Source organism: Drosophila teissieri, chromosome 2L (assembly GCF_016746235.2).
Source record: "Drosophila teissieri strain GT53w chromosome 2L, Prin_Dtei_1.1, whole genome shotgun sequence".
In the NCBI taxonomy this organism is placed as follows: Eukaryota; Metazoa; Arthropoda; class Insecta; order Diptera; family Drosophilidae; genus Drosophila; species Drosophila teissieri.
In genome coordinates, this window is record NC_053029.1 from 16,365,819 (window position 1) to 16,380,255 (window position 14,437).

Sequence of the window (14,437 nt, forward strand, 5' to 3'; positions counted from 1 at the left end):
TGTGAATATATGTATATGAATATGTACACATGTGCAGCATACACTGCAACATAGGCAATTATCTGCGAATTGTCAATAGATACGTTTTATCGATTGAAACAAAAGACTTGAACAAAAAACTCGTTTTACTTGCGGGATTTAATTTTTTCTCTTTTCGTATGTCAACGGGGGGCCTTCATGCAAAAAGTGAAAATGTTATGCAACATTCTCAGCCCAACTCCCTCTTTCACTTTACCTCACCTTGCGCGCAATAAATTCAAGAAATTCTCTCAATTTTGCTAATTGCAATTAATTCCATTTGTCGTTTCACCTTCATTGTTGCATTATTGCAACTCCCCTGTTCTTGGCCATATCACATACTACGAGTATATGTATGAATATATGTAAACCATTTGCAATTATTCAATTAAACATGACTTGACTCTAACTGGATAGCACTGGCATTGTTTTAGTTTCAGCGCAATTTCCATTCAATAATTATGTGATCCAGTGCCGCCGGTTTTGTCTCGGAGAAAACAATTCAAAAATGTTGTGGCCATAAAGCATCAAGATCAATCCGATCGTGAGCGATTGTTTTTGGGGCGGTGGGAAGGGCAGAGGTAGATGGATATCTTCGGAGTGCGTGTTTCTTGATCTTGATTAGCTGGCCATTTAATAATGAGTTCCCAACAACAGCCACTTGATACAACAGAAACCAATTATCAAGGTCGTGGATGAGTTGGCTATTGTAAATATTTACATACACAGCTCGCGGCCCTCCTTCGTGGCTTGCCAAGGTCGAAAAGTGGCAGAAGAGTTTATTCGATCCGATCGCTATTGGATTAGTGTAAGGCAAACACTTGACTACACGTTCTATGGAGTCAAGACCTTTGCGGCCATGGACTTCTAATTGCTGGTAGGGAAAGTTACAAATATTACAAATAGTTACCTTGAGGTTACACAAATAAGTAAGCTGGTTTCAAATGTGATATCTCCCTACCGCTAAGGTATCTTTATTTATCGTTTAGATTTGCTTGATTCAATGATCGAAGCTGCTTAATCAAACACTTAATTAATAACCGATTCATCTCAGTCTCGCCTTGCTGAAAATCACACTCAACAATAGACAGAATTTTAAAGTCCAAAATGAAACAAATTGGAATAATTTGTTTGATCAAGCGATTCAAGCGTTGTTTGTGTGCACAACTCAATTAATTTCCAAACATTATTCAAGTTCAAGTTTATTAACCTTAGGTTCAAAAGTGCAAACACCAAACAGATTAATAGATTTCGATGCGGTTTTTCATGCCGAAGGTTAAACGATTTCTGTTCTTTGCTTTTGGCGGATTCTTCAAAGCTTTCAATGGACTGGCGCAATTGTTTGCAGTAATTGGCATAGAAAAGCAGTAATGGCAAAGTTCAGGTAGTTCAAACTAAGAAGGTCATTTGAAGGAAAATTCATTTTAGCTAAGAACAGTAGTTGATCTCATAAGTTTTATCATAACAAACATTTTCCACACCATTTAACTTAATAATATTGAGTGTATCGTTTAATTTACATTCTGTAAGCATAGTAAATCATATATGGGAGCATACCAAATGCATGGGCTTGCTTCCTTCTGCAAAAGGTGGAGAACCAAACGAAGAAAAACATAAACAAATTAAAAGGCTACCATGAGTAGCCAGAGTTTCCGCCCCCGCCGCGTGGGGGCATTCGAGCGTGCCCCATGAAGGTTAAGCCAATGGGCTGGGTTTCGCGCTTATTAAAGAGCATTAATTGGAACTTCGTTGGAGCGTCGGACAGCGGGAAGTTTGAGATTTTGGAAGGCCAGTGCGCCAGTGGGAGGTGGAGGTGGAGTGGGCTGCGCTTTTCGCCACCAGCTGTGAGTCCAAGTATGCAGATTCTTTACGACCTGCCAGCAGATTTGAGGCTGAAGAGCAGCTGTCTAAATGTGCATCGTGATTGCAGCATTATAGCTAAAAGTTCAGGGTCAGCGTGGGTTAGACACCTGTGGTTTCTATGCACCCTCCAAGGCAGTTTGTAATTTGTAAGACCTCGCGTGCGTCTAATTAATAATTAGATGTAATGCATTGCTCTTCAATGAAAATCAGTAGAATGCAACGAATTTGAATTCAAATTTGGCGGCACTTTGGCCTGCCCAATGCGGTTTACGTCTTGGCTTAACGCGCTATCGGCACTTTTTGGTATTTCACCAACTCCACATTGTGTCCACACACATCAGCTGGTCAAAACATTTTTCCAATTGCAGTTTTTCATTTTATAAACTTTTAAATAGTTAATACAACTGCTGGTTAATCATGGAGATTCCGGATACCTACTACAGCAAAGATGAATACGTAGAGACGGCAAGTGTTTGCAGGACCTCCTGCTTGGCATTCCATTTAACCATAAAGATGACCTCATCATGACCAAAAACCGATTGTTTACAGGCCTCCGGGAACAAAGTTAGTCGCCACACGGTGCTGTGTGGATCGCAAAACATTGTTTTGAATGGCAAAGTGATCGTTCAGAGCGGCGCCATTATACGCGGCGATCTGGCCAACGTGCGGACGGGAAGATTCTGCGTGATTGGCAAGGACTCCGTCATCCGACCGCCGTACAAACAGTTCAGCAAGGGAATCGCCTTCTTCCCCATGCACATCGGGGATCATGTCTTCGTGGGCGAAGGAGCCGTCGTCTCGGCGGCCACCATTGGATCCTGCGTTTACATCGGCAAGAATGCCATTATCGTAAGCTATGCATGTTACTATACTTTTTTATCCCCGTCTGCTAATGCAAGCTCTTTACCGATCTTTTCCCACTTTAGGGTCGTCGCTGTGTCCTAAAGGACTGTTGTGTCATTGAGGATGGGGCTGTCCTGCCACCAGAAACCACTGTGTCCAGCTACATGCACTACACGGCGAGGGGAACCATCGAGGGCGGGCAGGGCAATCCGTACTTCGTGCCCGCCGCCATGCAGGACGAGATGATCAACTACACAAAGTCATTCTACGAGCATTTCGTGCGAGCTCCAGCACCAGCCAGCTGAAAGTCATAGGTATTAATATTGAAGGATGATATGCCCGCATAAACGCTCTTTGCAAATATTGCTAAAATAAGCTAATGCATAGATTCATTGTATTTACAGGAACTGCAGTGTTAACACTGCATGCTGCAGAGGTTCCTGCCAATTCCATCGACAGAAAACATTATTTATGAAATAAACACGTATTAGGTATTCTATAAGTATGCGCATAGTTTGACTATTAAGTGGCTAATCTATCAGTCCCGTTTCGCAGTCGTAGGCTTCCTCTCCGGACTCGAAAATGGGGAAGCTCATGCCGGTGCGGCGGGCGATCACCGAGGCCAGCTCCTCGGAGTTGTTCTCCTTGCGGGGCAGGATGTACCGATCCAGCAGGAGGACCGTCGCCGTATTCCGGCAGTTGGACACGGTGGCGGTTATGTGAAGGGGCGTCTGCTTGCCGTCCGATTCCGCATTCACATCGGCGCCAAACTGCAGCAGCAAATGGGCGCAATCCGCGTTGTTCCACTTGCAGGCGGAGTGCAATGGGGTCCATCCCAGCTCCGTGCGGGCATTGGGATTGGCATGGTACTGCAGTAGCAGCTTGGCCATGTCAACAAAGTTATTATAGGCAGCTCGGTGCAGCGGAGTGTATCCGTCGTTATCCTTGGCGTTCACTGTGTCCGCATCCAGCTGGAGGATTTCCCGCACCTCGCTGATGCGGTTCTCATTCACCGCCCACAGAATCATGCGTTCAATGCTGCCTGGAATAACGAAACAACATAAATTCCTTTAATGAAACTACTTCTTAAGAATGTAAGCTACTTTGTGGGTTCTTGTCCTCCTCGATCAGTTCGTCGGCATCGTCGTCCCAGCCGCTCACGAACATTCCGCGCGGCACTTTTGCGTGCCGCAGCTTCTCCACTTGGGATTTTTCATCATCCGAGTCGTAATCTCCCATTTTATGGCAATATTTCGATAATTAGCCGGAATATTGAGATCTTAGCTTTTTGTTTTCTATTTCGCAGAGTGACCGTTGCTAAGCCGCTTAAGTATTCTTTTGAATAAATACTAAACCATACAGGGTCCGCCATCTAACAATTTTTTTTGAACTAGTGGTTATTTTGATGTTACATCTTATTTGACAGAAAGTTAGTTTTATCCGTCCGCTGAACGAAAATAGTTGTGTATAAGATTGAGGAACGCTTTAAAATAGTGCAGTTTTACTTTGAAAATTATGGTAATGTTGCAGAATGTGTGCGAAAATGAGCCGTAAAAAAGCACCGTCCGCTCCGTATGTGCGCTTTCTTTTGAAAAAATTGAGAGAAACCGGGAAAATTATTGATAAACCAACGCGTGAGAAACCAAAAACAGTGCGTACAGCCGGTAATATCGCACAATTGGACATTTCCGAGACGTCCCTTAGGCGAATTTTGAAACAAGTCCTTGGTATGACACCGTACAAAGTTATATTCACATATTAAAATATACCAAAACTACCGAAGAGTATTTTAAAATAACAGTACATTTGCTTCTTTTAATTAACAACCATTCAATTTAAAGTGATAAAATCTTCAGTTTATAAAATATATAATTTAAACTACGCCCATAGATACATGATTTATATCAATTAATGATCTTATTTATTTACAAACATAATAATACAGTTTTCCCACATTTTGTTGTTAGCAAGGAACGGTCACTCTAACTTCCACATACTATATGACTTTAACATCGCGGAGTCAAAAGAAAAACAACTGAAGCCAACTTTGTTTACGTTCCTTCAAACCAGGGCGCAATGTCGAATCCGCAGGAAGAACTGCTGCCACCCAGCGCCGAGGACGACGAGCTGACCCTCCCGCGGGCCAGCATCAACAAGATCATCAAGGAGCTGGTGCCCACGGTACGGGTGGCCAACGAGAGTCGCGAGCTGATTCTCAACTGCTGCTCGGAGTTCATTCATCTGATCAGTTCGGAGGCCAACGAGGTGTGCAACATGCGCAACAAGAAGACGATCAATGCGGAACACGTCCTGGAGGCGTTGGAACGGTTGGGTTTCCACGACTACAAACAGGAGGCGGAGGCCGTTCTGCACGACTGCAAGGAAGTGGCCGCCAAGCGACGACGCCAGAGCACGCGCCTGGAGAACTTGGGCATTCCGGAGGAGGAGCTGCTGCGCCAGCAGCAAGAGCTGTTCGCCAAGGCACGCGAGGAGCAGGCACGCGAAGAGCAGCAGCAGTGGATGAGCATGCAGGCGGCGGCCATGGTGCAGCGACCCCCGCTGGCCGACGGCTCCGTTGCGAGCAAGCCAAGTGAGGATGACGAGGACGAGGACGACGACGACTACTAGTAGAAAAGTGTCTTTCTATGAGCTTAGTGTAGATTTAATCTTAAAATATATGCCATAAGTTGAACTTTCAACTATTAGCTACTCTCCATTACTGATCATCCGATTGTCCTTTAATCCAGCAGCGTGAGCATCGCATCCTCATTGTCCAAAACGACTTCCTTAGATGTATCGTAAAAGCAATGCTTTTAGTCATTATATCAGCTGGTACCGGCCAGATTTTGTGGCTCCTCCGCCTCATCGTCCAGTTGCTTGGCATTTAGTTGCATCTCCACCAATCTCGGCAATGTTTGTGGTGCTTTGTACGTGCCAGGCACGTATTTTCCCAATATCTCGGTGTGTTCTTTCCAGAACTGCGAAGATATGAGATCCTCGTGCAGCGGCACCACGGCCTGTCTGTTCTTGTCACACAATATCACTCGCTTTCTAAGCAGGATCGTTCCCTTTCTGTACATAGCCGGCAGATTGTTGTAGTTTATGCCGAATTCCTGGAACAGCAACTCATTTTTGTCCGCCGAGAAGGTTCCACGGAGTTTCGCCTCGGCTTCCTGGTTTGTCAGACCCTTTTCCAAAACCAGTTTCCAAAAGGCGGTGTTGTACAGGTTGTTTACATGCACATCGGCCTGTCGCCAGCTGAGATAGTCCTTCAGGTTCTGCTCCGAAGGATACAGAACCACGCGACCATCGAAACAGGGAGCATATGCCAATGGCAGATTCATCCACTTGGACCATTGCATCACATAGCTCGAGGAGAACAAACTGGTGACGTAGGTGAGGAGTTTGGCAGATCTTCGCTTGAAGGCGGCCGTCTCTTTGCGAAAAACAAAGGAGTACTCATCACTTTGGCCGTAGGCCACGACAATATCCCGAAACTCCTGCATCACCGCCGTGGCAGCAGCATTCATCACATTGAGAGCTAAAGCGAATATTTAGTAAGATCATTAAGTATTATAAAGTGTGCTTTTATTACCATTTTCATCGTTGGGTTTTTCGAAATCGTGCGTCTTGGAGAACTTGTGGAACTTTTTGCCGTCTATTCGTATGACTATCCACACATTGGGCAGTATGCTGTCGTCCTGCTCAAAGGATTTAACGTACTCGAATCTGCTGCAGGCCATGCTGCGTTTTGGAAAATCCCGGGAAAGGGTATAATTCAATAATTTACAAAATTTATCCAAAGTTCCAAGCAACCGCATTTAAATGTTTATGTTCAAGAAAGCATGAGTTGGAAACAGCTGATAGCTGTTGTCCATTCTGTTAACTAGCTCTGTTAACTAGTGCTCGCCTAGAGATGATACTTTATAACTTATTACGCTTTATGTAAAAAATAGCTTTATACGATACGGCAAAGAATATGAACTTTAACAGGAACCAATTTATAAGTAAAATAAATTGAAATCCAACATTTAATTTTTTATTTTATTGTTTTATAATATTTCCTGCTCGAATACTTTTCGCGCGAAATAACAGCGAGTGCCGATAGTACTCGTCCACTCATTCCTAACTGACCCGATAACTTCGATAGACAACGACTGTTCTGTCATCCCGCAAACAGAAAATTAGTAGAAATTATGAGCCTTAATTACGAACAAAATGCGGCAGACGAGCAGTTCGCCCGCTCACACAAGGCAGTCAGCCTGTCGGACGACGAGGAGAGCGAGGGTGGAGCGGAGTCCACGTCTGCCCGAAATCAGGAGCCGCACGCCAGTAAATCACCCAGGGAGTACTACGATGAGCCTGGCGGGAAGGCTGAAGGCAGTGGGGGAGATGACCAGGAGGAGCAGGAAACGGAAGCTGCCGCCGGAGCGGCCAACACACATGTGGTGGCACACCACTACAACGAGCTGAAGGAGGCGGGCCGCAAGGATCGTCAGAAGTCAAAGATCTTCTTCATGAGGAACTTTAACAACTGGATCAAAAGTCAGCTGATCAACGAGTACATGTCGCAGATCAAGCAGAACAAACGCATGGGTGACGCTCTCAGAGTGCTGGACATGTGCTGCGGCAAGGGCGGTGACCTGCTCAAATGGGAGAAGGCCGCCATCTCCCACCTCATTTGCACGGACATCGCCGAGGTGTCGGTGGAGCAGTGCCAGCGGCGGTATCAGGACATCCTGCAGCGAGCGGAGAAGTCAAAGTTTGCGAATAAGTTTACCGCGGAGTTCTTTGCCTGCGACTCCACCTTGGTGCGCCTGCGGGAACGGTATAAGGATCCTTCGCTTCAGCTGAACCTCGTGTCCTGCCAGTTTGCCTTTCACTATTGCTTCGAGTCAATGGCGCAGGCGGACTGCATGATGCGGAATGCAGCCGAGTGTCTGAAACCGGGTGGCTTCTTCATAGCCACAATGCCGGATGCCTACGAGATCATACGGAGACTTAGGGCAGCCGGTCCGGATGCCCGGCGTTTCGGTAACGATGTGTACAGCATTGAATTTGACTGCGAGACGGATCCATTGCCCCTTTTTGGAGCCAAGTACCAGTTCCACTTGGAGGGCGTCGTCGATTGTCCCGAGTTCCTGGTGCATTTCCCCACGCTGGTCAAGCTGGGCAGGAAATACGGTCTGCAGCTATTGAGGCGCTCCACATTTGCGGATTACTACAAGGAAAGTCTCCCCCACGGTCGACATCTGTTGCAGCGAATGTCCGGCTTGGAGTCGGTGCAGCCGCAGCGCTGCGAGAATGATGAACAGTTCACCCACGTGCGGAACTTCCAGGGATCACAGCGAGGCCGGACGCTGGGAACCCTTTCAAAATCGGAGTGGGAAGCAGCAAGTGAGTTTACTCCAAATCGATTTCTGAATTCCGTTACTAAAGGGTTCTTCATTTCAGCTCTTTATCTGGTTTGTGCCTTTAAGAAATGCAAAAACACCTGGGACACCAATGGCAAACCATTGTTTGAATTTGACGACTGATTATTGCCAAATAATTTCACGTTATAGATTATTTTTCTGTATCCGTGGCCTAGCACTTTTAAAGTTTATACTCGAAATCATGAACAGATTTTTATTTCTGAACAGATTAGCTCGTAAGTTAAATTTTGTAAAACTAAGGGTATGTTTGTTTGTGTTCATAGGTTTCAATTTAAACATTGTCCAGTCTAAGAGATATTTAACAAGTATATAGAAGAAACAGTTTAACGATTGTTTGCAACAGCCACCCATCTACGAAATTGAATTTAAATCGAGAATGTCAAGATCAATCATAAAGCTTTTGCATTTTTTAACTTTTGAGTCAGTACTATAGTTAGAAGAAACGTATTTATAGACATTCTCCTTATACATTGTACACGCATATAAATTCCTAGGCAAGCAGATTTACTGTTTACGCAATATTTCATAGGCAAATCAGTTGAACAAAAATAAACTAATTTCAATTGAAAAACGGATCATTCGATTTTTGCAAAGACACTTACTATGGAATGTTTATGTGACTATACAAGTGTGTGGCTTGTGGTAAATGACTCAAGGCAACTGGCTAACTTTCGAATGGCCCTCGCTTGAGCCGCCTTCAATCCGCCTATTTCGAAAGCTTTGATAAGAGGGCTTTGGCCAAGTTCGAAACTGGAAGGGAGATATCGAAGGAAGCTTCGCAGGACGAAGCTCGCTGGCCGAGAGAGAGCGAGAGAGAGAGAGCGCACAGCTGTTGCTTTCACAGCGACGGCGCCTTTGAAGGACATCGGGCAAAGGTTAGTCCTGACGTTTACGTTGCCGGGTCGTGCCCGCCAGCGACCCAACCTGTTCAGCTCAGCTCTGGAGCGACCCCAACCAGTCGGAGGCGGTGAAAAGAGAAAGCGTGTCGTGCCAGGCGCTCGATGCATCAATGAATTATTGTAGCTGAAGTGTAAATAAATATTTAATAACGGGCCGAAAGTGGGGGGATGGTGGCCTGGTTCGGTTTTGGTATGCTGATGTGCGATGGGGCTGGTGGATGCATGGGGCTTGGAGAAAATAGCGGCATAAATTACACCATTGATTGGTTTCGAAGCGACTGCAAACTTTATATTGGCCCAATCAGTTAGCTCGTTCTTTCATTATCGCTTAGGGGCTGAGCACTTTGGCCTGGTCCTACTCTTCCGTGGCTTTTCCTTGGCCTCGTCTCTTGGCAACTTCTTGTCTTGTCAGATAATTCCATTATTTAAAGTTTCGCTCATAAAAATCAACTTTGGGTGTAAAGTTTAAATTTGTTTTGCACACACTGACGCACAACAGTGAGGACGGCAGGACGGCAGGACAGGCACGTGTACGTGGGTGGATGGGATAGGGATCCGGAATGGGCGACTCCGCTTTTGTTTAAAGTAGAGCGTGCGTATTTATAAGGCAAACAACGGAGCCAGGGCTGCCCGAGCTGTTTACGTTTACACACACGGCTTGGCCCGAACCACCTCAGCCCACCAGAAACGTACTGAAACGTTCTGAAACTACCTGAACCACCCGACCGTCAACCCGCCGCTTTTGGCCAGGTCCTCTCCGCATGTCCTTCGCCACGACTCGCTTTGCACTGATTGGCCCTAATGAATCTTTTTGTTACCTTCTCCATGCGGCCGCCTGCGCATTGTACCATGCGGTCTATGTAAATTAGTTCACTTTTAACCCAAACATTGGGGATTGGCAGATATCCCGCCCCAGAGCATCAAATTAACATTTTAAACTTTCATGCGACTCAATTCAAAAGTTTTTGCAGTCTCTAGGAATATTTCGTAACTCATTGGATTTGTGCAATTGAATAAAGCAAATCTTACTCTGCCAATTTTATTTTATTTAAATAAAATATACTTTGTTTAAAATAAAATATTAAAGATTTTAAGTTATTTAACAAAAAATATATTTATTTTAACATCAAAGGTAGATTTTCTGATAAGTACATTCGTACTCGGCCTTCGCCCTTTGCAAAAAGCGATCCATCATGCAGTGGGAAACTATTCCCTTGCGATCTAAATAAGATCTCAGAGCGTCATCAAATGCATCTTTTGTTGAGACTGATGTACTTCGCATTTTGTTCAGCATTTGGTTAGCATCTCGCTCTATTTCTCGATCGAATTCCGCAATCTCTGCATTGCTTTCCGATTTGTAAGCGTTGTAGATACTTCTGTATTCGGGATTGCTGTTATATTGTCTATTGCATAGAATCATTTTCTTGAAGTTGCAACGGAAACGCAAAAGAAACTTGATTTGGCTTATGGGATCTGCGGAATACATGAAAACGCGTTTGCCAGTTATGAACTCTCTAAAGCTTGAACTGCTGTCTAGCATTTTCGAGACTTTTAGACCGACATGTATAGCTTTATGTGTTAAAGAGTTGGCCAAAAACATTCGTTTATCCTCCACTCCTTCAAGGAAGCCGCAGAATTTTTGCTTGTCTGCTTCAGTCGCCGATCCTCTGGCTAAGCCCTTTAATAAATTGTTTATATTTTTTGCTTCGTAATATTTTTAAAGGCGTAACTTACCACAAGAGCCAAAGTCAAAGCAGCTAGTAAAGAAAAACGCATTTTGATCAGCAGTTGAAGTCGTACTGAAGCTTTCTCTACTGTTTTTCGCTTTTTATAGGACCGCTTTTCCTACGCTTTATAAGTGGGTTTCTTATCAGTGGCAAAAGGCTGCGCTCGTATGATTCATTGAATATTCTTGGTTATCAAATTCAATTCATATTTCTATATCTGAAAATAACTAGCTTATTATTGTATATATTTAAACGGAAATGACGACTGTTACTGATTACAAGTAATGGCGATTAAGTTTAATTATTGCCTATATTGCGTTTTATATTTCTTGGTATCATTTCTATTTGTATCAATTTAAATACAAAACTGCTTATGTGGTAAAACAAATTAATAATATACAAATTCGAATTATAAGATCTTTCGCATTTGGGATCTATGTGAAATTATTGAAATGCTGTCCTAAAAAGTATGCTACATAATCATATTTCAAATAAGAAATTTCATAAGATCTACTTACGTACACCTTTGGATTTAGTTTTAGTGCATTAAATTAATTTGGAAGCTTAACATAGTACGAATAATTATTTTTACGATCCGGCGATGGATACTGAAATCTGCCAGCTGATCAAGGGTTAAGGACTCTGCCACAACTGCTGTCCAGGCCGAGCTGAGTAATGTGCATACGTGACTGCAATGTGTTCGTGTGGAAGGCACTGTGTCAGTGTGTTGGTGCTGCTGGGCACTGGCAAAGCGCAGGTAGGAAATGTAAGGACCATAGTACGTATACGCAGTGTGTGCAAACAGAAAACATGCCGCAATGTTTGTTTTGTAAGCCTGTCGAGGCAAGCGAGCGAATAAGTGTCTCTGCCTCTCTCTGCCCCTCTTTCCCCATCTCTCCCTCTCTCCGTCGCTCTCTTTCTCTCTTGGTCCTATTTGTGCAGATCATAAAATGCACGAGTGTGTGTGCATGTGTGTTTGTGTGCATGTGTGCGTGCCTTTTGACGGTATGTGCGTCTGTGTGCGCGCCTCTGTTTATTCAACCGCATGAAACAATGTGAAAAACGCATGCCAGGCGTGCGACAGTGTTGGTGGCTCTGTGTGAATGACTGCGAGCATGTCTGCGTGCGCCTTCTGCTATGCTAAACTTTTTACAAGGATTGCCCCCGAAGCTGGTTGGCTTGGTTAACGCAACAATTTAACACAAAACCAAAAGAAGGTAGAGCGAAACAAGAGAAGAAAAGTTGAGCGCAGGGGAAAGGAACAAATAATAAGAGATGTATAAAAAATGAAACGTTCCACACATATTTGTGCATACCACACATATGTACATACATATACATATGTGCCCAAGGACTTAGCGGCGCCCATTGAAAGGATGTGAAGATGATGAGCTGCAGCTCATCGCTCGGTAATCTTTTGTGGTTCTTTCCTGGCCAAAGAGAAACTTGAACCCTGCTCCTCAATGCCTGAGTGTTGCCACATTCGTTCTGGTAGTTACTCTTGGCTCGGTCGGATGCATTTGTGCAGCCACGGCAGTGGGACATCTACATAGCCAACTTGGGGCCGAATGTTGGCTCAGTAATTACATTTAATTCTATGGCTTGGCACGGGTTTTGCTTGGGAATTCTATGCAGATTCATTGAATGCAAATGTCAAGCCAATATGAATGGGTTGTCCCGCAGTTACTTCCGTAATCTTATGCCTATTTAATGCATTTCATTACAGTATCTCCTTTTTAAAATAAATATATTTTTATATATATACAATAATATCTATTCTTTGTTGTAAGATAATAAGTATTACTTGGAAATCAATCTCAAGGCACATAGAAAAACCCCAAGGCAAATGCCTATTTATTTTATAAACATGTAACTTGACAAGTACAATCTCCGCAATTAACATTATTACGCTTTTTCATGTCGATTGCTGATTTTGTTTGAGCTGTGGTAGCAAATGTTTTGCATCACCCATTTAATAATCATTTTCAGTTTGTGTGGATTGCCATAATACAAAAAATAGGTCTATTCAAAACAAATGCCATAAATACTTTAGTGAAAACAAGCAACAATGAATAACATTTATAATTTTAAGTAATTAAAACGCGAATTTGGGGTGAACTAGCAATCGAAATCTGAGCTTCACAATAATGGCTTGTTTGTGCCCAAAATTACATTGTAATAAAGCAAATTCATTAATTATCCATTTTTCAATGCATTACAATTGCTTTGGAGTGGATTTGGTTTAATTAGTGCCGTTTCTGCTCTAACTGGCTACGAAATCAATTCAAATAACGAACAATAAATGCGTTCTGTAACGTTTTCGGCAATGCAAACACGAGTATAGGCCATAACCCATGCCCTTGCATTCACACATCTGAAAGTTATTTAATCCGCTCAGCAGTTTCGGTTACAATTTGTTCACTGGCAGAGTTCAAGACAAGTGCATTTCAGCATGCCTGAATTCCACATGCGGACATAAATATTTGAGTAATTGATTTCCCCAGTCGACAATGGGAAAACTTCCAATTTCTTGGCTTGACTACTTTTGGGCCAATGCAAATAGTTTATTTTCGACCGCAGAATCCTTCGACTTGAGCGGACAGTTGAGGTTCTCAAACTAATTGCACAATTGTCAATGATTTATTCAGCTGGCAATTAAGGTGCCAACTAACGGTGTGGCACGGCTATATCGATTTGAAAATATTCAATAATCCCGGAGCCTTGATAAGCTCATCAAACATGCACATGGCCATCCGCTGGGGGGCAAGTTTGTATTTAGAGCCCAGTGTGGGGTTGGGGTAAGCGGTGTACTTCAGGGTTTCCCTCTTTTTCGAGCGGCCTGGGGGCTTTCGAGGGGACACCAAAGTACAAGTTGCTATGGATCAAGCTCAAGGCGTGGCAGTTGGGCATTAGCTGTGTAGTGGAGCACGACAACCAAGCGAACAAAGGTCAACTCGACAAGTGAGTTAAATGACAAGGACCTCACCTTGCCTTCCTTGGGCTTGCGCCCGTGCGTGTTTGCATGTTTGGCTCGATGAAGCGAGGCGAGGCAAGGCGAGGGGCGGCAGGGGAGGCAGGGGAGGCAGGGGGACGACGCGACCCCAAAAATGAAACTCAACTTTGGCTTTGACTGCGGCTCTGGATTGTGGCGTGCAAGCATTATGGCCTTTCGCTTTCAAAACAATGCCCCTCCTGTTACCCGGTTAGCCTAGTGGCACGTTCTTGTTGTTTTTGCATTGCCCTTGGCCAATTGCGAGTGAATTTTGATGTTTTGACTGGCCATTCCTGGGGCCATTTGACAACTCTATAAAACCGGTGTCCTTAAGCCCGCCCTCGTCCTTGCGCCCAGCCCCCAATTACCCCCAACTACCAACTACCACCCCCTACAACCCCCACCCCGGCTACACCACCCACAAAGTAACCGTAATTGCCCGGAGAGTTTCGCGACTTTCGACTTGGCCAGCAAACTGAAAAAGCGAAACTTCAAAAAACCCGACTTGACTTGGCAACTGGAAAAGCGGAAAAGCGGAAGCGCGAGCTTTCCCCCCAAAAAGCTCTCGCGATTTAAGCTTTCGTCCTGGCGAGGCGAAAACGTAAATGTCAGTCATGGAGTTCCAGTCGTCGGATACATGTGGAACACAACGAACACAGC

The 14,437-nt window shown here is 44.2% G+C and overlaps 5 protein-coding genes across 6 annotated transcripts; 3 read left to right on the top strand and 2 right to left on the bottom strand.

Moving 5' to 3' along the window:
• The first annotated feature begins 2,212 nt into the window (after positions 1-2,212).
• Positions 2,213-3,229, top strand: LOC122623121 (dynactin subunit 5). 2 transcript variants are annotated; one of them, XM_043802091.1, is made up of 4 exons: positions 2,213-2,346; positions 2,431-2,730; positions 2,808-3,038; positions 3,112-3,229. In XM_043802091.1, exons 1-3 carry the CDS (start codon positions 2,299-2,301, stop codon positions 3,027-3,029), a joined length of 570 nt encoding a protein of 189 aa, XP_043658026.1. In that variant the 5' UTR covers positions 2,213-2,298; the 3' UTR covers positions 3,030-3,038; positions 3,112-3,229. The 2 variants fall into 2 exon arrangements, with proteins under 2 accessions (XP_043658026.1, XP_043658017.1); XM_043802082.1 differs by having other exon boundaries at positions 3,129-3,229.
• Positions 3,086-4,046, bottom strand: LOC122623117 (ankyrin repeat domain-containing protein 49). The gene is made up of 2 exons (XM_043802069.1): positions 3,828-4,046; positions 3,086-3,766 (listed from the first exon to the last, which is right to left on the bottom strand). Exons 1-2 carry the CDS (start codon positions 3,961-3,963, stop codon positions 3,255-3,257), a joined length of 648 nt encoding a protein of 215 aa, XP_043658004.1. The 5' UTR covers positions 3,964-4,046; the 3' UTR covers positions 3,086-3,254.
• Positions 4,047-4,697: 651 nt separating this feature from the next.
• Positions 4,698-5,423, top strand: LOC122622486 (protein Dr1). The gene has a single exon (XM_043800946.1). The coding sequence runs from the start codon at positions 4,801-4,803 to the stop codon at positions 5,350-5,352; it is 552 nt and encodes a 183-aa protein (XP_043656881.1). The 5' UTR covers positions 4,698-4,800; the 3' UTR covers positions 5,353-5,423.
• Positions 5,373-6,591, bottom strand: LOC122622478 (probable tRNA(His) guanylyltransferase). Its single transcript, XM_043800932.1, has 2 exons — positions 6,320-6,591; positions 5,373-6,265 (listed from the first exon to the last, which is right to left on the bottom strand). Exons 1-2 carry the CDS (start codon positions 6,543-6,545, stop codon positions 5,550-5,552), a joined length of 942 nt encoding a protein of 313 aa, XP_043656867.1. The 5' UTR covers positions 6,546-6,591; the 3' UTR covers positions 5,373-5,549.
• Positions 6,592-6,864: 273 nt separating this feature from the next.
• LOC122623176 (mRNA cap guanine-N7 methyltransferase) lies at positions 6,865-8,730 on the top strand. Its single transcript, XM_043802164.1, has 2 exons — positions 6,865-8,121; positions 8,179-8,730. Exons 1-2 carry the CDS (start codon positions 6,921-6,923, stop codon positions 8,259-8,261), a joined length of 1,284 nt encoding a protein of 427 aa, XP_043658099.1. The 5' UTR covers positions 6,865-6,920; the 3' UTR covers positions 8,262-8,730.
• The last annotated feature ends 5,707 nt before the right edge of the window (positions 8,731-14,437 follow it).

What these genes read in the sequence shown, in the direction of transcription:
- LOC122623176 (XM_043802164.1), top strand. Translation starts at nt 6,921, where the DNA reads ATGAGCCTTAATTACGAACAAAATGCGGCAGACGAGCAGTTCGCCCGC. An exon ending in ATCGGAGTGGGAAGCAGCAA is followed by an intron (nt 8,122 to 8,178) that starts GTGAGTTTACTC and finishes TCTTCATTTCAG; the next exon opens with CTCTTTATCTGGTTTGTGCC.
- LOC122623121 (XM_043802091.1), top strand. Translation starts at nt 2,299, where the DNA reads ATGGAGATTCCGGATACCTACTACAGCAAAGATGAATACGTAGAGACG. An exon ending in AAGATGAATACGTAGAGACG is followed by an intron (nt 2,347 to 2,430) that starts GCAAGTGTTTGC and finishes GATTGTTTACAG; the next exon opens with GCCTCCGGGAACAAAGTTAG. An exon ending in TCGGCAAGAATGCCATTATC is followed by an intron (nt 2,731 to 2,807) that starts GTAAGCTATGCA and finishes TTCCCACTTTAG; the next exon opens with GGTCGTCGCTGTGTCCTAAA.
- LOC122623117 (XM_043802069.1), bottom strand. Translation starts at nt 3,963, where the DNA reads ATGGGAGATTACGACTCGGATGATGAAAAATCCCAAGTGGAGAAGCTG. An exon ending in GGAGGACAAGAACCCACAAA is followed by an intron (nt 3,767 to 3,827) that starts GTAGCTTACATT and finishes TCGTTATTCCAG; the next exon opens with GCAGCATTGAACGCATGATT.
- LOC122622478 (XM_043800932.1), bottom strand. Translation starts at nt 6,545, where the DNA reads ATGCGGTTGCTTGGAACTTTGGATAAATTTTGTAAATTATTGAATTAT. An exon ending in AAAACCCAACGATGAAAATG is followed by an intron (nt 6,266 to 6,319) that starts GTAATAAAAGCA and finishes TATTCGCTTTAG; the next exon opens with CTCTCAATGTGATGAATGCT.
- LOC122622486 (XM_043800946.1), top strand. Translation starts at nt 4,801, where the DNA reads ATGTCGAATCCGCAGGAAGAACTGCTGCCACCCAGCGCCGAGGACGAC.